Source organism: Physeter macrocephalus, unplaced genomic scaffold, assembly GCF_002837175.3.
Source record: "Physeter macrocephalus isolate SW-GA unplaced genomic scaffold, ASM283717v5 random_82, whole genome shotgun sequence".
NCBI classification, from domain to species: Eukaryota; Metazoa; Chordata; class Mammalia; order Artiodactyla; family Physeteridae; genus Physeter; species Physeter macrocephalus.
Genome location: NW_021145368.1, coordinates 65,753 through 89,122, shown reverse-complemented (window position 1 = coordinate 89,122; position 23,370 = coordinate 65,753). Strand labels below are relative to the sequence as shown.

Sequence of the window (23,370 nt, the reverse complement as noted above, 5' to 3'; positions counted from 1 at the left end):
TAAAGCCTGTGCCCAGGAGCCTATCGACGTGGGCTCATATCCCACGTATACTGCCTGCCCACGTTGCCTCGCTTGTAAAAATGGGGTAATAATAACAGCTACCTCATAAGGTTGTCAAAAGAATTACCTGAGTCTAAAGGGCTTGGAACAATGTCTGGGCTCGATACCATCATTGTTATCCTCCTCCTCTCCTTGCCTGATTGCACTCTTCTCCATCTTCTCACCTCCGTTATCCCTCTGTACCTACTTCATATTTCTTCTGAGAGGCAGAGATGAATCAGACTCAGCCCCTGCCCATCGTCTGGTAGGGAAACAAGCACAAAAATAAATGTCAGGGACTTCCCTGGTGGCGCAGTGGTTAAGAATCCACCTCCCAATTCAGGGGACACGGATTCGAGCCCTGGTCCAGGAAGATCCCACATGCCGCAGAGCAACTAAGCCCGTGTGCCACAACTACTGAGCCTGCGCTCTAGAGCCTGTGAGCCACAACTACTGAGCCCACGTGCTGCAACTACTGAAGCCTGCGTGCCTAGAGCCTGTGCTCTGCAACAAGAGAAGCCACAGCAATGAGAAGCCCACGCACCGCAATGAAGAGTAGCCCCCGCTCGCCGCAACTAGAGAAAGCCCGCTCGCAGCAACGAAGACCCAACACAACCAAAAATTAAATAAATAAATAAATTTATTTTTTTTTAAATGTCAGGAGGATGTAATAAGTGCTACTTCAAAGATGTGAAAGAAATGCTCTCGCAGAACAGAGGATATGCAAACTCTGCCTGGGGGGAGTAAAGAAAAGTCTCAACAGGCAGATAAACCTCTCAGCTGGATCTCGAAAGATGAGGAAGGATTTGCCTGGCAAAGGCAGGAAAGAGGTATTCCAGCCAAAGGAAACGAGGTGTTTTTTGTGCTGCTTCTGCTAGAAGGTCTGAAGTTCTGCAAGCTGGTGTGAAGTTAGGATGAACCCCTACCCCGGGAGGGGCACACCCTATCCCAGTACGGCCACAAGGGGGCGGCGAAGCATTAAAAGAGGTGGAGGATGGGGCCCAGAAAACCTCAAGAGAGCCTCACAGACCTCCAATGCCTTGGGCAAGCCCTGACCGCGAGGGTTTTCCCCAGACTGGGCCGGCCCAGCCAGGAAAGAAAAAAAAAAGGACTCTGACACTTGGAGAAAAAGACTGGGTTTAACTTAGAAAAAGAATAAAAGTCCTCTTAGTATGTCCTCTAACACATGTTGGTAAGAGCAGAATAATTCCTCACTGAGTTGAAAGTGTCTGTGGAATACATCCTCTTGACTTAGTATTTACCATGGTCTAGACACTATTCTTGGCACTTTACAAATCTTCACTTTCTCATAACAACCCTATCAGGTTAAGTACAGTCACCCCCCTTTTGCAAGTGGTGACACTAAGGCATTGGGCCCAAGTTACACTGATACAAAGTGGCAGAGTTGGTTTGGCTCCAGAGTTTGGAGGCTGCGCTTGCAAGGGGTAATTCCAGCCACAGTCCTAGTGTGTAAAAGCATAAAACCCAGCCCTCCCAACGCCCCCTGCCCCCTGGAAGTCAGCAGTCCTCTAAACTCTAGTCCTTGTCCATCACTAACGAGCTCTGTTCCCTTACGTCACTTCACCCCTGACCGGCATCTTCAAAAGCTAAATAATGGGGTTAAAGCTCTGTTCCTTCACCCACAAACTGGTGAGTAGGCCCTCTGGGCTGTGCTGAGTGCCGTGGATACAAAGATGGGTGGGAAACAGGCTTGAGGGACTGTGGGATGTGGAGGGGGCGCCTCGGACCTACAGTTACAGAAGAGGATGACAAGCTTTCTGTTTGGAGGCAGAGGAGAGGCCCCTCCTGCCTCTGGCCGGTGTGGAATTTGGGCAGGAGGCATTAAGAAAGGCTTCCCAGAGTAATTACAGGGAAGGTAGGAATTAGCCAGACAGGCAGGGAAGGAGGGTATCCAGGGAAAAGAGGATGTGAAAGCACAGCATGAGCAGAGAAAACAAAGGGTGTTCCAAGAGCTCGGTCAGAACATCTTTGAACATCTTCTTATTAATGTCAATTTTCAGAGTTTACTTCTCCTCCTGACGTGCCTATAAGCGGCTTCTGTGAAGCCTCACAGAATGAGCTAACACAAGAGCCTCTCAGAGGAGGTGTTAGCCAACCCACACATGTTTAAATGGTGAGCGCCTAAGTGCCCTACACAGGTGGAAGAGATGCCTAAAAGCCTTGCAGTTTAGAGTCCACCCAGTTCTGACATGGGGGCTAGTGGAATGCAAAAGCCTTGTTTGTCCACCTCCAATGAGATAGGCAGGCATCTGTGAAGCAAAGAATGCCCCCCCACACACACACCATTATGTTAACACCAGTTTTTTAGTTCTGAGAAGGTTCCAAGGTTGTCCACTCAGCATGGCAGAAGAATTAGGCTGAGATGGAAGAGGGATAGGAGAGTTCCTTCATGGATGAGGCAGGCTTCTCTTTGAAAAGTTCAGCTGAGGCCTCAGGAATGAATACTGCCCCCTTCCAGCTCTCTATTTCTGGCACCCCAGGGAGGAGAGGTGGGGGGCTGCAGCTTTGGCCCTTGTAGTAGCTCACATCGGACCTCTTGGCAGGAACTATAGATTTACTCAACAACACTCAAATATTGACAAAATAACGCAAGCATGGTGGAGGAGATTTGGAGAGAGATGGTCAAGAGGGGAAAGCCAGAAATAAGTAAGTCGGGGAAAAAGGGGGCCGAAGGCTGGATCCAGGGAAGCCTATGGAAAGATGTTTGCAAGACGTTGCTGCCGCCGCCGCTCCCCCTGGAAGGCTGCCACAAGCACGTGTCTACATGAGAAGACACAGACGTTTGAGCTTTCTCAGACTCCCTTTCTCCCAGCTTCCCCCAAATTTCCGCTCTTCCTCCCTCACCCTCCCTGGCTCCCAGGATCCTCAACCCCTCCAAATCCAAACCTGCCATATCGGAGATCCTGTATCAGAGGGAGCTTGGGGTCCTGAGGGAGGCAGGGTGAGAGGGGGATCCCAAGCCCTGACGGCAGGGAGAGAGGCTGCTCAGCAGCTCCAGGGTGTCCTAGCAGGTGAGTGGGAGAGCAGCGGGCTCGGGAGGACGGAGGGGCAGAGAGGGCTAGTGCAGCAAGACCACACAGAAAAGAAACTGACGTCTAGAATGTTAAGGTGAAACTGATCTCTCATCTTGTTAAGCCCCTCCAAGGCAAGGACCCCTGCTTCTGTGTCGAGACCCTGCACAGTACTGCCATGCTGTCTGGGGAGACCCAGACACCCCAAACTACCACAGGTGAGTTCATGTCATTGAGAGTGTATACAATACCTCTTCAGGGATACCCAGAAATGTCTCCAGCTCACCTACAGGCATTCATTCTTGCCAGGTGCAGCCTTGTGAAACCAGGATACCAAGGACAGAGTTGCTTGGGGGCCAAGGTGAGAATGACTTAGCACATTTGGGGATCTGAAGATCTCTAGCTTGCCTAGATCTCTACAAGACCACCAGCATCAGAATTACTTAATGTGCTTCTTAACAGTGCAGATCCCTGAGCCCCCTCTCCCCCTGACAATTTATTAAATCAGAGACTGGAGGAGAGCAGGGCAGAAGACTCCCTATTCTAACCGTCCACTAAGCCAGATGCGACATTTCACTCGCTGTCACATCCCTGATGTCCATCTCCGTGGTTATGCCTTGTGGCCAGAGCAGGAACCCTCACAGCTAATCCAGCCAGGTGGGTCTGGGGTCCAAAACACTGATTTTCTCCTGTATGTGTGGGTTGCCCACACTTCCAAGTGGCACCAAGAGGTGAGGTTCAAATCAAATTCCTTTGCCCGGCTCTGCTTCTCAATCTTAAATGTCATGGGAAAGGGTAAGGAGCATACACGCAGTTTTTATTAAATTGGACTTCCCTGGTGGCGCAGTGGTTAAGAATCCGCCTGTCAACGCAGGGGACACAGGTTTGATCCCTGGTCCGGGAAGATCCCACATGCCGCGGAGCAACTCAGCCCATGTGCCACAACTACTGAGCCTGCGCTCTAGAGCCCGCGAGCCACAACTACTGAGCCCATGCGCCACAACTACTGAAGCCTGCGTGCCTAGAGCCCGTGCTCTGCAACAAGAGAAGCCACCGCAATGAGAAGCCCGCGCACCGGGACGAAGAGTAGCCCCCGCTCGCCGCAACTAGAGAAAGCCTGCGCAGCAACGAAGACCCAATGCAGCCAAAGATAAAGTTAAATAAATAAAAGATTAAAAAATAGATAAATAAAATCCCACAAGCCGCATGGCACAGCCTCGCCCCCAAAATTGTGCTTATTTGGGGTAACTTGGGGCATGCTGATGAAGTTTGGTTGGGGGCTGAAAAACCTCCAAGCCATCCCTTGGTACCACCCCTGCCAAGCTTCCTGGGCCTCCATTTTCAGGAAGACTTCTGCGTTACCCCAGTCCCCTCCTTTCTGCCCTCACCTTGTTCTGGCCCACCCACAGCCCTCTATCGTAGCCTACGCTGCCTGCTGCCAGCTGGACTCAGAAGACAGGCCCCTTGCTGGTACGATTGTCTTCTGTGCCCATCTCACCAGCCCCAGCCTCAGCCACAGTGACATGGTCATGGTGACTGCTGCATGATGAATAGGAAGAAGCAAACAGGTTGGGGAGGGAGCACAGGTCACTCAGCTTCCCATGAAGTGGAAGGACCTCCTCAGGGTGGAATAGAAGGTGCCTCCAGCTCTAAGAAGAGCTGATTGGGCAGAGGGGCGAGAGAGTGCAGTCCGTCCTGCTGCGGTCCCCTTCACTCTGCAGTCATTTGTCCTCAGGCCACACTCCATGAATTGCTCCATGCCCTGGGTTTCTCTGGACAGCTCTTCGAGAAGTGGAGGGATTGCCTTTCAGGACCCAGCGGTAAATGAGAGGAATGAGGGCAATGTCTCCCCACATCAACCAGAGGGAACCACTGCTCTCTCACCAAGTCCTTCCTTTCAACTCTTCCTCACCCTTCTGAGGTCTCCCTCTCCTCAGATGCCTTCTTCCCTTTCTATACTCAGCGAGAACTGTTCTACAGGTCAACAAGTGACAAGGCAAGATGAGTGGGGACAGCTGCTTCTCACCACAGCCTGGCCAAACACTTGGGACTGCTGGGGGTTTCCCTGGGCGCTCCCTTGTCAGAAGAGGTGAGGATGAGAACACCTTGGGGTGATGGAAGGAAAAAGCAACGGTCAGGTGGCACCAGCTATCTCCTCCCAAGGGGCCCTTTGTCTTCACACTGGGAGGCCTGACTACTCTAGAACTGTATAATGACTGCTACCTACAATGGCGCCCAGTGCACTCGGCTTGACCCAATCACTCTCTCTGCCTTCAAAGACTCAGGCTGGTGCCAGGTCAACCACAGCACTGCAGAGGAGATGTTGTGGGGCTGGGGTGAGAAATAAGGAAGAATTGCAGAGGGCACTCATGACCTGAGTCAGCTTGGTGGGAGTGAGAGAGGTTGGAAGGGATTATCTGCTGCTAAAGTGTAATTGAAGCTGTGAGCATGGCTGGCCCTGACGGGTCTGGGGGCTTCATTTCTTCTGAGGGCTCTTCTATCTCTCAAGCAGGGTCTGGCCTGGAATTTGGCCTGGTGACCACCTGTGGGAATGGCACCTCAGACTTCTTCTTTACTGGCAGGTGCGTGTGCTGAGGGGCTGCACAGCTGTCAGTGATCCTAGTGTCACTCTACCATCCCCTACACACAGTGGACGGGGCTGCCACTACCTGCACCTGGACAAGGGAAGCTGCTCCTCAGACCTCATGCTGGAAGGCTGATGCAGGTATAAGCTCTTGGCCAGTGGAGTGGGTAGACTAGAGAATGGGGAATGAAACCGAGTGGGGCTGGAGAGGAGTCTCCTTCTAAGGAATCTGGACAAACACTATTCTACCTTCTGCCGTGCCCTTCAGAGTGAATGCTGGAGGAAGGAAAATGATTCCCACCTGGGGCGGAGAATCCCCGTGGGGATATCTACCATCCCCATAGTTGTTGCTTCCTTGCCAACCTCACTTCACAGCTGCTTCCTGCGGACAAGATCAGGCATCCCTCTCAGATCCCACACCTCAAGGAAGCAAACCCCCTGGCCACTGCTACTTACATCAGTGCACAGAGAGGGGAGTGTACAAGGTGCAGGTGGAGTGATCACCCTGGGTCCCATACCTTCCAGGAAAGGCTATTCAGGTGGGTATCAGAAGTGGAACAGCTGTAGCACACTGGCAAAAGGTTTGGAAGTGCTCTTATGGTAGTACCATCCAATGTGTTTTGATGTTCATTAAATTTTTTATTATTATTGGAGTATGGTTGATTTACAATATTATATTAGTTTCAGGTGTACAACATAGTGATTCAATATTTGTATAGATTATACTCCATTTAAAGTTATTATAAAATATTGGCTCTATACCTTGTGCTGTACAATATATCCCTGTAGCTTCTTTATTGATGTTCATTTATTTTATTTTTTCATTTATTTTTTACTAAGTACCCTACTGAGTCCATGAATCTGATTTAGAATGTACATTTTCCTTAGAAGGAGGGCTTGAGCAGGTGACTGAGGCTATAACTATACCCTGCTACATATTTCCTTGCAGATACCTGGGAACAATGGCCATCTCTTCTGTTCCCTGGGTTGGCTCTGTTAGACAAATGAAGGTACCGATGCTATCAATATTACTTACCCACCTGTAAGTCTTTCAACCTGACCTATTATTTCAGCTGTCTTTAGGATTAGCTGGGGTCCCCCAGGCCACTCCCTGGGGAAGGAAGAGGGCGAAGAGCTAACTGAAGCAGTTCTACAAGGCTCTGGTGAGCACTGGCGGGTAAATCAATGGTTCAGGCCAAGGATTTATACAGTGGGCCAAGGAGAATGTTCAAGTCCTTTACTTTATAACCCTCCTCTAAAGACCTTCCGTTCATCCCAGTCCCAAGCCTGCACCTGTTTCATGAGATATGCTCTTCCAGGGACTATACTTCCATTAAGAGATCCAAACGTCCATTTGGTGCTATTTCCACAGTCTCTTGATTACCACCAGTCTGGTCTTCACTGTGCATATGTAGAAATGCCCTGGCTGCCAAGGGCCTTCAGTTGGTATGCTGCACAGGGCCCTGACCCTGACTCTCTGGAAGAAACCTCTAGAAGTATATTATGGAGAAGCCACCTTTACCATAGAATACAGCAAGTAAGTAAGATAACATTCCAAGGAGTTTTCTTTCAAATTCCTGGAATCCAGATATTTGAAATTATATTAAGCACTCATTCATACATACACTGTCCTATACAGAGTTAATATTTCAGAAAACAAGGATCCCTAACATGGTGCCTATCACCATGGGACACCTGTCTCCCCAGCAATAATAGAGTTCACCTATCTCTAGGACATAGGGCTCCTAGTCCCCTTCTTTTCTTTTTAATGAATTTTTTTTTCTTTTTGGCCACACCGTGCAGCCTGCGAGATCTTAGTTCCCTGACCGTGGATCTAACCTGGGCCCCCTGTAATGGAAGCGCAGAATCCTAACCATTGGACAGCCAGGGAATTCCCCCTTTCTTTTGCAGGCCTCTCACTGCTGTGGCCTCTCCTGTTGCGGAGCACGGGCCCCAGACGCGCAGGCTCAGCGGCCATGGCTCACGGGCCCAGCCGCTCCGCGGCATGTGGGATCTTCCCGCACCGGGGCACGAACCCATGTCCCCTGCATCGGCAGGTGGACTCTCAACCACTGCGCCACCAGGGAAGCCCCCCCTTTCTTTTCTTAAGCACTACCCAGGCAACTTGCCTAAACACTATAGTCTTAACTCTTCCCCTAAGCCATTTCCCTCACTGCCAAGTTAGGCCTCCTTCCAACAATTTAAGTTGCTGGCAGTCTTGGATCCTGGTCTTTTTCCTTTCAGGTTCTATATCATCCCCTTATTGATTTCCTGTTCAGCTTACTGTTTGGATGAAGAATGAGCTCTAGGTATTAAAATAAAGGTAAGGCACTTCACCTCCTAGGCCTAGGCATTACTCCAGGCCAAATATTACCCCTACATCCCTAGGTTTCTAGTTACCTCGGACGATAATCCTTCCATGACACACCTCGGTCTGTCCATGGGACTCTGCCTAATGTCGCTTATCCTGGTGGTTGCATTGGGAACCACGGCCTATCAGAAACGAGCTACTCTTCAGGTGCGACCTCCTGCCCCTTACCATTCACTAGACCCCCGAGGTGCAACAGGGGGCCCAGTTGGAGGAATGAGGGAGGTGTGATGTTACCCAGAGCATGACACAGGTTAGGGCAGAGATGATTTCTTAGGAGAAACTGGATGGAAAGTCGATCTATTGTCTATACTTAAGTTCTACTTTTCTCAGAATGCCTCCTTCTCTGTACATCAACATTACACTAGCCTTGCAATGAAAAAAAAGGTAGAGACTTATGGTTCTGAAAATTTGTTCTTTATTTTGATACAAAAAATAAACCCTTCAACCTGTAAAGAATGTCACTTGTTTTCATATTGTTGATACTCCAATAAAGATGTTAAAAAAAACACAACACATAACTTTTAGGTTGCGTGTAATTTTTCAGTCGACAATACAAAAAATAAACCCTTTAACCTGTAAAGAATGTCACTTGTTTTCATATTGTTGTAAAGCAAACTTATAGAATAGGAACATCTGCTACCAGCTCCAAGGATGTCACATATACTTTAGAAAAAAAGTCATTGCTACTTGGATTCAAACAAACATCAGTGTGGAGGAAGAAGTAGCTAATTATGTCCATCTCCTGATTTTTCCGTAATTTTACTAAATCATCACTAGGAAAGCTAGTAGTTGGGATATCACATAATTATGTCAGAATTTGGTAACAGTGGTGAAAGCAGCCATCTGAATCTAGCTAAATTATAAAAACATGACCTTCTACTGTCCTTCTCTCTTGTTTCTGGAGTACAAGGGCTCTACTTTATACCCCTATGGGCCGGCAGTAGGCTTTTGAGTTATAATGTGTAGATTCCTTTCAGTTATAGTTGTAAAAGAAGTCCTTAAATTCTTGAGGGTTTGACATCTCTTGGAAAGAAGTAAGCTAGGAGACAGACTGCTGATCTGGATTTGCTTAGACGGAAAACATTTACCCTAGGAGTCCAGTTGATCGGCTGTTGAAATCACCAGGCCTGTACTGGTCAGCGAGTTCAGTCAGCTGATCGGGACACCATCCCCAGGCCTTTAAGTGATACATTTGAAATTCTCACGGTGAAGTTGTGGCCTTGGCTCCATTAGCTCTGGTTATCTTCTTTGATTTTAATGCCTATCAGTCTTTACCAGCGGTAGCAGCCACTGCTCGGTAAAACTTTGCAACGAAGTCTGGCTCACTGACCTCCAGCTGCCGGACAAATTCATTGCGCTCCTGCTCAGCCCAACCTCGAAACCACTGATCCCAAAGACGTAGCTGGCACTCAAAGATACAAGGTGGTCGGTTTGCTCCAGACACGCTAAGCTGCTCCAGACTTTCCAGCAGTGGCTGCAATTTTCCCGGTACTGCCTTAGCTACCAGGTCCTGTAGGAAACGTTCACGCTGAGGACCTGACCAGCTGGCAAACCAGTGAAGAATACACTTCATCTCCTGGGAAGTGATGTAAGACATTGGGGGAGGGGAAGAGTTAGAAATATTGTCTGGTACCGAGGGTAAGGGAGAAGGGAAGGATAGCGGCATCGAAGAGGAAGATGATCCCAGTGGCATCCTGAAACATAAGAGCACTGTTATATACTCTCTGGACAGAGCAACCAAAATACAGCTTCCCAACAACACAGAATCTTATCACACTCAATCAACGTCTACAAAGAAAATTACTTTTCACCAATTTGGTTTACAGAAAAACAACAGGGTCCTTTATTTAGGTTATTATCCAACTTAGACAAGGTACTCAAGAATAACCTCATTTCATTATTTGCCAACCTTCCTCTCTCGTTTTCAAACCCATTACCCTTCCCAACCACTGCCTCCCTCCATCATTCTTATAAACAATCCAAAAATAACCAAAGCATTCCTTGTTCATTCTTTGCCACCTAATTCTATGTTCCAGATTCAGTAAAGAAAAAAAACCAACGATTGATATTGGTCCAACACATCTTCCCTAAAATGAATAAAAGGTACACATTTTTAAATTTACCAAGCAGCTGGTCAGGGCCTAGATGCTAATCATTCCAGAGCTATCAACAGAAGGAAAAAAAAGAAAGGGAAAACATCATATATGACGAAAGAGCCTTCTCCACAATGTGCATGTAGCCTCTGAAATATGCCAAGAACTTCATAACTCCATTATTTTCTTATATTTCCTGTAAAGCACCAGGAAAAATTAAAGAGCAGAGTTAGTGAACGCGCCTTGTCCAAAATAAGATAACAAAGTAAGAAAAACAGAAGAAGCCAAGTGTTTATTCAGTACTGAAAAAACAGTCTAGTTGGTTTGTTGGCTTAGGGATCTAACAACTGTTATACTGTTGTAGCTGTGTGACAATTCATGTCTGAACAATTTTCCTTCATGTTTAATATAATACCTATTGATGACTTGCCATTGATTCACATCACTAATGCAACTGGAAGGTCAGCCAACTTGAATAGTTTTCAAATCCCATAGTTTGAATCTCTAACAAGGAAAACAAACTACTTGTTTACGACCTATTTTACTGTTTGTGTTTCTTCTGCTCTAGGTTGGAGTATTTGTAGTGACAAAGAAAGGAACCCCAAAGCAATTAACAACAGTTCAGTGCCAAAACGGTCCAGCCGAGGTTGCCTTTTCACAGTGGCCCTACAAGAAGCAGTTCCTCCTAAAGGAATTTTATTCTCTTACTCGGGGAAAGGGCTAACTTTTCCCGAGTCTTGCGACATGGCTTCCACGGCAAACTCAAGTTCAATTATCACGAATTAGTTCACAGGCTGGGTCGAAAGACATGGTGCTGCCACTTGCCACTTTGGAGGCCACGGAGCCTGGCATTCCGTGGTCCCAAAGAGCAACGTAGTCTTAGATGGGAGTGGCGGGGATTCGGAGGATGGGAGGCGGCAGCTGTTTCCGTAGGGGAGCGGGAGGCTTGCCCTACTAAGGGTAGCCCGTAAACACCGAGTCTGACCCGGCCCAGGGAGGTACTTCTACCCCGCTTACCTCCCCTTTCCTCTCACAGGGCACCCGGAGACCGTCACAAGGGTATTCAGACTCCAACTATTGCCGCCGCTTCCAGGTTTCCTAAAAACCCTAAGGAGAGCCAGCCGCGAAGCCCACGCACTTCCGGTCCCGGACACCCAAGCGCCACAGCGTCTCAGCTTTAGGTCCGGAGATAGCCGAATAATTCCGATTATGGTTATGCCAGAGTCGAGAGCTTCCGAACAGATTCGATTCAAAGCCTCGGTAAGACGAAGAGAACCGAGCTCTGAAAGCAGGATGAGGGAGGGGGAGCGACTAGGAGGATGGAAAGAACCAATTGGTGCCGATGTGGAGACGGAAACACCCGAGCATTTCCGGAGGAACCCGGGGAGTTCTGAGTGGTAATCGAGGGGTTGACTATGGAAGTGGGCGGGGCCAACTCGGTACGTTCGAAGGGCGTTGGCGGAAATTACCGAAGATGCCCGAAGCCGTCGGGACGGACCCGAGTACCTCACGCAAGATGGCGGAGCTGGAGGAGGTGACTCTGGACGGGAAGCCTCTTCAGGCGCTGCGGGTGACCGACCTGAAGGCCGCACTGGAGCAGCGAGGCCTAGCCAAGAGCGGGCAGAAGAGTGCCCTGGTCAAGCGGCTCAAAGGGGTGAGGAGATGGCGTTGCCGGGGTGTCGGAGGGGAGCTGACCCGGTAGAGCCGAGTCTCTGCCGCGGCGCAGGCGCAGTGTCCGAGCTCGGCGCGAGCTCGCTCAGGCCGCCAGCGCCAGCCTCCGGATCCGCGCGCACGGTGGTTGGGGAGGCTCGCGCTGGAGTGGAAATAGCGCTGGTTCCCGCCTTAACGATCGCGGCGCGAGCCCAAAATGGGAGGGTGCGCGCTACTCTCCCGGAGTGTCTTAAGCTCCTTCCTCCTCCCCCACCCCCTCCTTGTTTGTGTCTGTGGTTTCGGCGCATGCGCTGCAGAAGGAGTTAAATCCCACTACAACCACCGGCGTTGCTGGCCTGAGGGGGGCGAGATGGGCTAGGTCGGAGTTAGGTGTATAGTTGGGCAGAGGGGATGAGGGGTTGGTATCGGTATGGCAAAGAATAGAATTGGGGTAGGGCAAAAATGTCTGCTTGATTAGATTAGGAGGTGAGATGAAGAGAAACCTTGATCTGAAGGGACTTGGTGAGGGAGGGGTGTATAATTTATAGGACGTCCAGAAGCAATTCGGGTGGATAAGAGTTTGGTGAATATTGATGAGAGGTGAGGCGGGCTGGTATATGTTGGGGTTTTGAATCGGTTTGAGTAGATTAGGGTGGGATTGTCAAGAGGTAGATGGATGGATTGGTGTGTATAGGTTTGGTGTAAGCCGAGGGAAGGTGAGGATTCCTTGGTTTTAATGAGGGTTAGTTAGGATACGTGAAGAGTAGTACAGATTCGGGCTGGGTTGGCTCAAGGGTTAAGTTGGCAAACCGTTGCTTACACTGAAGCTGACAGTTCCGTGTGTGGAGGGATTGGATCAGAACACAGTTTATAGAGTCTGTGGTCATTTTGTTCTGTAGCCTCCTCTGAAATGTTTATAAATTTGGTAAATCTAGGTGCCACTCTTTTGGAAACGATGCAAGTTCACTCAACTAGATCTAGTCCTGGGTAACTGACCAAGGAATTCAGTCAGGCCAAAACCATGTTGGTTTCATGTATTTGAACCTGGTTTGAATATTTGAATTGAAGGGCCAGATATAGAAGGGACACTAGTCAGAAGTGCAGAAGATAATAGGGATTGTAGTACTGGTTCTGTCACTGTCACTGATTTTATTGCATAGCCAGATTTTCCCAATATGCCTGCATTTTCCATCTGTACATTTGGGAGCAGTAACCATGGCTACCTTTAAGGGTCTTCTAAAGACGAATGAAGACGGAATTAGTAAAGGGCTTTTAGGTCCCTGGAAAAGGAGTACAGTTTAAGTGTGTACGGTTAGTCATTGCCTTTGATGAAGAGATTGGGGGAGGGGTTTGTTGTTGTTGTTGTTTTTCCTCCTGGTTTCTGACTTTTGCCCTTCTCTATACCAGGCTCTAATGCTAGAAAATTTACAGAAACACTCAACACCCCATGCTGCATTCCAGCCAAATTCCCAGGTAAGAAAGAAGGTTCAGTAGAAGGGGGGGCTCTTTGGATGCACGGAGACATGGAAGGACATGATGGTGTATATTTGATGCTTGATTTCTTACCAATATTTTACTCAGTTCCCTGGGTTGAAAATGTTTTCATACTAGGACAGTTGAATTCTAATAAAGAATTCAAGAATCAGAAGAGCGGTTAATTTCTGATTCTTGAAATGGTGTGTGCAGAAAGATGTGGCTCTAGTTGATTATGTGGAGTACAAGAATCTGAAGGCATTTGTTTGACATCAATTTGGAAAAAGTAGTTGATGTCTTTGAATGTAGATATGAGTAGACAGTCAACAGGGCAGTATAGGAAAATACTTGCTGATCAAGAAGAACTCTTGTGTTGACATAGATTTTTCCAAGAATTCAGTCCTTTGGAAATCATCCACCATTATTAGTTCTAATATTAACTATGCAGTTACTCCTAAATGTCATTAATTGGTGTTACTTTGAGCAAGAAACTTAACCTTTGGAGGCCTTGGCTTCCTCAATTTCCCTGTGTGTAAGATGAGAAAGGGTTGGACTAGATCCATAGTTTTCTAACTACTCTTTTGGGATCTTGTGGAGCTGCTTTTGGAGGCTTCCTAGAGAAAATTTCTTCCTAAGTGACCAGGGGTTCACATTCCCCTCTTAAACTAGATTAGATCTACTTCTGTCTGCTTTGAATATTGAGTTTCTGCGTAAGATTTCTTTGGAAAAAATCTTTCCCAGTTTCAAAAAAAAGTCTTAGGCTGTGTGGTCTCCTAAGATTCTTTTTAGCTTTTAACATCCCCTCATTACATTGTGTCATGCACTTAAAGGAAAAATCCAAGTCTTTGTTAGTGCAGTGGTGTGCAGCTCCAGTACTAGATGAAGTCCCAAGATACAGTGGAAAAACAAGAGAGCTTTCCTACTCCCTTGTTATTAGCTCATGAAGCTGAAAGTATAATCTAACTAGCTTACAGAGGTTTAGTTAAGTATTTTAACAAGCGTAAGAAACTGCGTAAGTTAATCACTTTACCATTCTATTCCTTTTGCCCATTACATTTTCAACTTTGAAGTTTTCCTTTTATTAACATAGGTTTTTTGCAACAAATACATATGTTCTCTAATACTTACAACTCACACTTCATCAGTGTCCACTGACTACCAAGAGACTCATCTCTATTTTAGGGAAAAAAATAACCATTTACCATGCTTAGGAAAGATGACTAATGACATAGAAAGTATTTATTCAGATTTTTTTCCTTTTTCTGGAGTTCTAATAGGACTTGCTAAGCAAGAAGCTTCTCGGGAAGAGGACTTGTGAAGAGAAAGCTGAAGGGCAGAAGAGTGACATGGGAGTCTGTTGCAGAAAAAAATGGGAAAAGGGATTAAACTCCTGGATTTTAAAAATTGTTACCAAAGATTTCTTCTCATCCAAAGAAAATGGAGTTAGAACTCTGTCTAAATGCTGAATCCCTTTTCTTAGTCTCTTGCTTTCAGGCTTTTAAATCTGGTAGTTGAATTTTGGAGATGTTTAACAGAATGTTTCCTGGATAGGTGGAGGTTGATCTTTTGTGTGAACAAAAGATGAATTAGTATGAACTAGTATTTTTTTCTTTCAATTTTTGATATTATTAAAAGGAAAATTTAGATATCTTTATATAATTTAGATTATCTAAAAATTTAGATTAAAATGCATAATTTTATAGGGATTTTTATTTTGTAAAATTATTTGTGTATCACTCTTTGGCTGGGAACTGAATATTTAAAATAAAAAATTATGTGTGCAGTTCCTCTTTGCCGTCTTTTGTGAATCGTAGGGCTATATATTTTGGTCCTCAACTTAGGAGTAGCTTAGAAAAGGGCCCTCAAAAAAATAAATAAATAAATAAAAAAGAGAAAAGGGCCCTCCAACATTTTCCATAGCTTTCTTGGGTCCAAATATAAGGGGCATTCCTTTGCTTCATGGAATTTTGTACCTTGCCTTTTCCTGGTTTGTTTTCCTAGACTGTCTTTTTCCATGTCTTCTACACAGATTGGCGAGGAAATGAGCCAGAACAGTTTCATAAAGCAGTATCTGGAAAAGCAGCAGGAGCTGCTTAGGCAGCGTCTGGAACGTGAAGCTCGAGAAGCTGCAGAACTTGAAGGTAAGCCCAGACTGTCACTTCTTACAAGGAGTTCTTCCTGCTTATTCCTTTCACTGAGTAGATGGGGCTGTTTCACTAGGCAGTTTCAGGAATATAAGTCAGGCTGAGACTGCCAGTTATTTGCTTTGGTAGTTTATGGAGCCAAATGAGTTACTATTTACCTTTTGTCAGGGAAGAAGACACTTAATTTGACTGTCTTGACTAGAAGAGGATTCCTGCCAACAGGAAGAGTTATAAGTAAATTAAGCTACCCTTTAGATAAACTAGAGCCTTATCTTAGGGAGTTTTTCTCTATGTACAGTGCTCTCTTTAGTATATACTCTGTATCCGTGACTTTGCCTGACCTCCTTCACTCCTCTACATATTCCCACATGGCTGAGCCCTTCACTCCCTCCCTGTCCCAACCCAATCTGTACTTTGCAGAAGCTTCAGCTGAGTCGGAGGACGAGATGATCCATCCCGAGGGAGTGGCTTCCCTGCTGCCTCCTGACTTTCAGAGCAGCCTGGAGAGACCAGAGCTGGAGCTCAGCAGACATTCACCCAGTACGTATCTCCCTCCCCACTGCGCTGTTTTGTCAATCCTGCGTAGTTGGTGGGGGGAGGTAGTTACACCTCCTTTCATGCTAAGCCTCCATTAAAGTCCCAGGGCAATTCTGTGACAGTGTTATTTGACATCTGTTTTTCATGGAAATTATGTCCTTTTTGAAGTCTGCATTCACCTCTATGTTATGTTGACCTCTCAGAGTATTTTATGAGGCAGTCTGATTTTTCTTCTCATCTGTATACCTCTCTAACTTCCTCTGCCTCTGAATTTAGCAACAGTCACAGCTCTTTTTCATCTCTTCACCAATTGTATATATTGTGTGTTACACATCCAGTCATCCCCCCCAAGTGGGCATCTGCAGTTTATTAATTCATTCAACAAGTTTTTACAAGTAAAAACTTGCCTGTTGTATGCCAGGCATGTGCTAGGCACCAGGAATATAGTAGAGAAAAAGGCAAGTCTCTGCCATAATGAAACATACAGTCTAGTGAGGAGATGGACATTAAACAAATTATTACATAATTAACTGGAGTTATGCTGTGTACTGTGAGAGGCAGTGCAGAGTATTATTTGAGCATATTACGGGGAGCTCAAACCCAGTGTGTGGAATTGGTTCAGGTAAGATTAACTTTTTCACATTTAAAAAAATATTAAGCACCCACATTTGCATAGTATCTCAAGCAAAAGTCTGTAAATGCAGCCTTTGTCTTCTAGGAACTACCTGTCAAAACAGTATGCCTTTAGGAGAACATGCATATAAGACATGTGAATAGTAGGTAGATAAAGTAAGCCAGTGTGTAAATTAACAAGTATTTTGAATGATTATTAATGTTAATGGTCATGGGGAAGGGGATCACTCCATATTTAATACTTCTAGAATGTATAGAAGTTGCTAGCTCTTCTGGTTAATATAGAACTCTTTCCGGAAAGCAGATTTTTAGGAGATATTTAATGATGGGAGAGAAATAATTTCTTTTAGAGATCTCTTTTCTCTTCAAAACAAAAACAGCAAACCACCAATTGATCCATTTTGCTCTTAGCACTCTTTTTTTCCCTGATTGTAAAGCCAGGTGGAAGGGGAAAGCTCTTTTATAAATTAGTTGTCAGTGTTTCTTCTCAAATAAAAATAAACCAAAAAAGTATGTATAGAATTCCTGCTGTATACATGTCTCTGTGCTACAGTATGTGGGGAGTCAGCACATTGTAAAATCTATTAGGGAGAGAGAAGACAACTGCACATAAAACTAACAATGGAAGATGGTATGTTTTAAGTGACATACAAGTAGTACGGACACATGTACCGCTGGAATTCCAAAGAGTAAAAATTCTCTGAGGACTAGACAGATTAGAGAGAGCCTCATGAAGGAGGTGTAGGACTTGAGTGAGCCTTAGAAATACGTATGATTTGAGTTGGCACAGAGAAGACGAGGGTATTTTTAGGAAGGAACAAAGGCACAGACGTAGGAAGGAAGGTGATATTTAATTTTAAAGGTAATGGGGGAACCATTGAAAATTCTTGATAGCAATATGATTTGATAAGGAACTCTTGAAAAAGAGAGAGCCTCTCTCTGTTCTAAACGTAACTTGAAGTGAAAATGAGGAATGTCCTGAAATAGATATAAGGTTTCAAAAGCAAGAAAAGATTTAGAGTGAAGGTGGCTAGTAGTCTCTTCAGTGCTTTGTGTCTTCAGCAGGACTATGCCTATGGCTGTAATTGATGGAGGAGGGAAAAAAAACAGGTGAAAGGAAAGAGGTGAAAAATAAATAAGAAATGAATGTAGTAAATTGTAGAATACAACAAACAATTGCTGTGTGTTCTCTTCGGTGTACTCTATCCATAAACTTTCCTACCTCTGATCTTGGCTAGAATGTGAATTTCGTAACAGATGTGGCATAAAATTTGGTCAAGGTCCTAAATGGCGTGGTAGTTTGGAGTTCTAGCAGTGCTTGGTTGGATCGGTAGTAATGCCTGGAGTTTACCCAGAAATTACATTTTTTTCAGGTGTACAGCATCAGTCTGCCATAGGCTCATAAACTATTAGGCTTCCAGCTTATTTGTTAGCTTTGGACGTTTGAGGTTCCTTATTTAGTAAGATTTTGATTAAAGTAAGGTTCCTAGTAACATATTTTGGTAATCAATAGTGGCACCTGAGGAATTTTTTTAAAAAATAAATTTATTTATTTATTTTGGCTGCGTTGGGTCCTCGTTGCTGTACACAGGCTTTCTCCAGTTGCAGCGAGTGGGGGCTACTCTTCGTTGCAGTGCGGTGGCTTCTCTTGTGGAGCACGGGCTCTAGGCGCGTGGGCTTCAGTAGTTGTGGCTCGCGGGCTCTAGAGCACAGGCTCAGTAGTTGCGGCGCATGGGCTTAACTGCTCTGCGGCATGTGGGATCTTCCCGGACCAGGGCTCAAACCCGTGTCCCCTTCATTGGCAGGTGGATTCTTAACCGCTGCGCCACCAGGGAAGCCCCTGGGTATTATTTTTTTTAAGAATATGAATTCCTGGGCCCTGCCCCAAGAATCTCAAAGAATGTAAGTCCTGAGACCTTACATTTTTTAAAAGTCCTCTGGTAGTTCTGTTGATCAGCTCAGTTTATGAATGACTAAATGAAAGAATAGTTTTTCAGCATTATAGTTAATCAAGATCCTTGGCTTATATGCCAGCAACCTCGCATTAATGTGCTGTAGTCACAATCCCGAATAGGAAGGAAAGATTGGTTTATAAAACCCTACCTGGCTCTCCTTCTTGACTTCTTATCTTTCCATCACTTTATTCAGATTTTTCTAAGATGTTGGGAGTCAGTATTCGCCCTCCATAGTCAGAAGTTGCCTCCTAGATCATGACTGGGTGTACAAAAGTCCTTATTATCTTCAGTTAATTTTTCCAAAAAGAGCCCACTCTAGGAAAATTAGGAGGAAAAATACAAAAACATTAAAAAATGAATATTCAGAATACAGATTGATTAACAAAGGTATAGCCCCAGGGGATCTTAGCCAGCCTTTGGCTTACAGAGCATTTAGCCCTCATTCCTGTTCTTGTGTTAAATCTGGATGCTGAGATTTTAAAGAAATGTTAGGTGAGTTACTTATACAGCTAACATGAGTCAGATTTAGGGTTGGCATCATTGCCAGATCTCCATTCTCTTAATTTCTGCTTCTTATTAATACCCAAGGATACCCTCTGGCCACAGGCTTTTCTCTGATCTCTGTAGCTACCTAACCTGGATCCTGCAAATCCTGCCCAGGGATTTGTTTTCCAGGATGAAGAAACTACCTTCCTATATGACCCTTAAACATTCTTCAGTTTGTTTTTTTTGTTTTTTTTTTGTTTGTTTGTTTGTTTGTTTTTTTGCCAAGCTCTGTGGCATCCGGGATCCTCTGATCAGGGATCGAACCCGTGCCCCCTATGTTGGGGGAGCGCAGAGTCTTAACCACTGGACCACCAGGGAAGGCCCCATTCTTCACTCTAATACATTCTACACTGCCTTTGCTCTCCTGAAGGCTTCTGGCTTTGGAATCTTAGAAATCTTACATTCATCCTGACTTGCTTTTTAACTCCTGAAATACATTTATTAACCTGTTACCAGTATTCATACCACTCTTTGCTAAGATGCTCAGTTTCTGCACATATTATTAACATCTGGCTGAAGACACTCATATGGCCCTGTGCACATAATAGAAGATGGCACCTTTCCCAGAACCTTGTCTGCATCACATCAACTCCTTACAAGGAGCTGGAAGAAATTCCTCATCTCTTTCTTATATTTTGTATTGCTTACTAGGCTCTTGTTTTCATGTCTGAGGTTCCCCTCCAGTTGTCATTTTCTTTGCAAAAAAGTGATGTCCAGAACTTTCTGACCAGCCCTTCCCATTTTTCCCACATCTCTTTGATGACTTATTAGGCAAGTGCTTCTAGAGGAGGGATCATCTAGAATCCTATCATTGCAGTTTTACAGTATCAGAATAACATTATGATCTAATAGAATAGCATACAGTTTATAATTGATGGAGATAAAGGCTATTTGCTTGTGCATACCTAATTTTAAAATCACAGCTCCAGAACTCTTATTTGATCTGTTTAGCACATTTATCTCTGGTAAACTTTGTACATGCCTTTTTTCCCCCCCTTAAAAATCACATTTATTTATTCAGAGCATATATGTGCTTTGTGATTCACTGCAAAACATCTTTGGTATATGTGCTTGTAATACTTGCTTTTAAGTTGAAAATAAAACAACAAAGAGAATGTTTCTTATATAGAACTTGCAGTGGTAAAAGCAAGTACTTGGGTTGGCTAGGCCTGTGAAGTTTAGCTGTTCATAGTATTTGAGGCGTATCAGAGAATCTCTCCTGTAGGTTTTCCCTCCAGGGTATAGGATTTTATCGTTTTAAAAATGTTTGTTTTCTTATTACAAAAAGTAGTGTGTATTTATTAGAAAATCTTTGGAAAAACTGGAAAAAACAGGTTTTTGTTTGTTTGTTTTATTTGACTGCGCTGTGCAGCTCGTGGCATCTTAGTTCCCCTACCAGGGATCGAACCCAGGCCCCGGCAGTGAAAGCACCGAGTCCTTACCAATAGACCACCAGGGAATTCCCTAATTTTTTAATTTTTTAAAATTTTTATTGGCATATAGTTGATTTACAATGTTGCATTAGTTTCAGGTGTACAGTAAAGTGAATCACTTATACATATATATCCACTCTTTTTTAGATTCTTTTCCCATATAGGCCCTTTAAACAGGTTTTTAAATCATCAGAAGTCCCACAAACAAAAACAACCACAGTTGATATTTTGCTGTATAATTTTCCAGTCTTTTCTTTGCCTATTTATAAGCTTAAGATACCTGCAATTTTCAAATCTTTACCTTCCCTCCAACCTGGTTAACTTTTTCTTCTTTTTGTTTTTTTTAAAATTTATTTATTTATTTTTGGCTGCGTTGGGTCTTTGTTGCTGCACGCGGGCTTTCTCTAGTTGCGGCAAGCGGGGGCTACTCATTGTTGTGGTGCGCGTGCTTGTCATTGCGGTGGCTTCTCTTGTTGCGGAGCATGGGCTCCAGGCAAACGGGCTCAGTAGTTGTGGCTCGCAGGCTCTAGAGCGCAGGCTCAGTAGTTGTGGTGCACGGGCTTAGTTGCTCCGTGGCATGTGGGATCTTCCCCAACCAGGGCGCGAACCCGTGTCCCCTGCATTGGCAGGTGGATTCTTAACCACTGCACCACCAGGGAAGCCTCTTCTTTTTTTTTAAATTCTTGAGCATCTGGATAGTGATTTTTTTTTAAGACATTATTTTTTTAGAGCAGTTTTAGGTTCACAGCAAAATCGTAAAGGTACAGAGATTTCTCATATGCCCTCTGCCCCCACATATGCATAGCCTCTCTTAATATCAACATCCCGCACCAGAGTGGTACATTTTTTACAATGGGTGAACATACACTGACACATCATAATCACCCAAAGTCTATAGTTTACCTTAGGGTTCATTCTTGATGTTGTACATTCTGTGGGTTTGGACAAATGTATAATGACATGTATCCATCATTAGAGTATCATACCAGGGTATTTTCACTGCCCTAAAACTCCTCTTTGCTCTGCCTGTGCATCCCTCCCTCCACCCTCTGCCTTTTTTTTTCTTTTTTGTTAAACTACAATAAGTCAGCTTCTTTCCCTTATTTTGATACATGCCAAGGAGCTTTTCCTGAAATTCATGGAAAAGGTTTTCTTTTGGTTTTCCTCATTTTGTAATTTAACCTATTCCAGGTCATTTAATTATGAAATTATTGATTATTATAGGTACCACATTATTTATTAATATCTTACAGATTACTCTTTAAATCTTTGCTGAAGAATCTGACCTGTCACTGAATATCCTAACCCTAGTTCCTGTACACACACTTGTAATGCAAGTCTTTATTCTCAAACCCAGATATGAAATGGTATATATTCAAAGATCCTGTTAATCAAGTGATCATGGAGTAAAGTTTTATGAAATATGTGCAATCTTCTAGTTCATTTTGTAAGTTTCTTTTCTTCTTTTAGTTACAGAAGCAGAGACTAGTTCAGTTTAGATTGCTGGAATAAAGAAATAAGAGAGAAGACCTTGGATTAGAGCTCACACCATCTGCTTTATTTGCACTAGTTTAAATACTGTTAGGGTAGCACAGGTTTTTGTGGATCATTTAAACCTTTTGTACTGTATTGTACATATCTGAAGTATAGTTATCTTTAGGCGGTTTTCTAAACTAGTTCACATCAGTATTTGCATTGCTACTCTGTGTAATATTTTAATACTGGTAGGAAACGTAGAGGTCTTCCGGTCCATCCCTTCCATTTTCTCAGTCAAGACACTGAGACCCAAATTATTTAAGTGATTTACCCACAGTTACCTTCCTTCATGGAATGTAAGTGAAAATTTTTTCCAGTTTTACATGGAGTTGTTATTTGGAATGACCAACCTGTGCCCCCTGCAGTGTAAGCATGGAGTCTTAACCACTGAACTGCCAGGGAAGTCCACAAGCTTTCTTTTAATAGTAGAGCTTATTTTTCTTTAAAATAATCTCACCTTGAGCTCCGTATATAAAACATAATTGAGAGGGCCCATTTCTGAAGCCCTGAGCCCTGAAAATCATTTCTCTTAAGTACTTATATCATGAGATTATTGTTTTACAAACTGGTATATTAATCATGATGTTTTGGCCAAAACTAGTGGTGGCAATAGGCAGTCCAAAAAAATGGACACTGAACACAGTGAAGTCTTGGGCTTTGATTCAGTGACAAAACATTTTACAGAAATAAATGTGCTTTGTGCTAGACAATTTGAAGCCCCTGGTAGTTATTTTACATTTATATGAATTATTTATAATATGTGAATTGGCTTTGCGATATTAAAAACATTCCAGATGTGCATAGCAGGAATTATCAACATGACCCTGACCCTTAGGGCTTTATATAGTATTTTCTTCCACATAGAAGTCAGAGAGATTAATACAGATATGTATTGAGCAGCTCATATGCTTTGATCGATTGAATTTTAGAAAGTAGTCTTGAATGAATGTTCATGTTATGAGTCTGACTTGGTTTTCTTTCATTTGATAGGAAAAAGCGCCTCTATTTCCGAAGAGAAAGGTGAATCTGATGATGAGAAACCAAGGAAAGGAGAAAGACGATCATCCAGAGTCAGACAGGTAACTCAGTTACCTCTGAAAGCATGCTTCACCTCTTTGGGTAATGCCTTGGATATCTCCTCCTCCTTCTCTTTTTCCTCAAACTATTTCAGAGTTGGTATCTCTCTAGCTTTCTGTACAGTCATCTTCTTTCTCTTCGTAATCCTTTTTCTTGTTTTTTGTTTTCTAATTTATATCTGCTCTGACCTTTGGATTTCTTTTTTTGGCCATGCTGTGAGCATGTGGGATCTTAGTTCCCTGACCAGGGATCAAACCCACACCCCCT

At 44.3% G+C, this 23,370-nt stretch overlaps 2 protein-coding genes across 4 annotated transcripts in view; both read left to right on the top strand.

The window, feature by feature from the left end:
* The first annotated feature begins 2,760 nt into the window (after positions 1-2,760).
* Positions 2,761-8,254, top strand: CIROP (ciliated left-right organizer metallopeptidase). The gene is given in 17 exon segments (XM_028483860.1): positions 2,761-2,837; positions 2,839-3,071; positions 3,196-3,289; positions 3,381-3,432; positions 3,635-3,802; positions 4,481-4,603; positions 4,807-4,891; positions 5,031-5,099; positions 5,102-5,407; positions 5,584-5,653; positions 5,722-5,818; positions 5,924-5,945; positions 5,948-6,088; positions 6,091-6,194; positions 6,605-6,818; positions 6,994-7,192; positions 8,044-8,254. Coding segments are annotated over 17 exon segments (2,265 nt in total).
* Positions 8,255-11,446: 3,192 nt separating this feature from the next.
* Positions 11,447-23,370, top strand: part of ACIN1 (apoptotic chromatin condensation inducer 1) — a 32,191-nt gene continuing 20,267 nt past the window's right edge. For 2 of the 3 annotated variants that reach the window (XM_007100449.4, XM_007100446.4), the window contains exons 1-5: positions 11,447-11,773; positions 13,177-13,242; positions 15,272-15,383; positions 15,807-15,926; positions 23,017-23,105. In XM_007100449.4, the coding sequence (XP_007100511.1) occupies positions 11,462-11,773; positions 13,177-13,242; positions 15,272-15,383; positions 15,807-15,926; positions 23,017-23,105 (699 nt within the window). In that variant the 5' untranslated portion in view covers positions 11,447-11,461. The remainder of the gene's footprint in view (positions 11,774-13,176; positions 13,243-15,271; positions 15,384-15,806; positions 15,927-23,016; positions 23,106-23,370) is intronic. The other variant, XM_007100450.4, reaches the window with a different exon arrangement.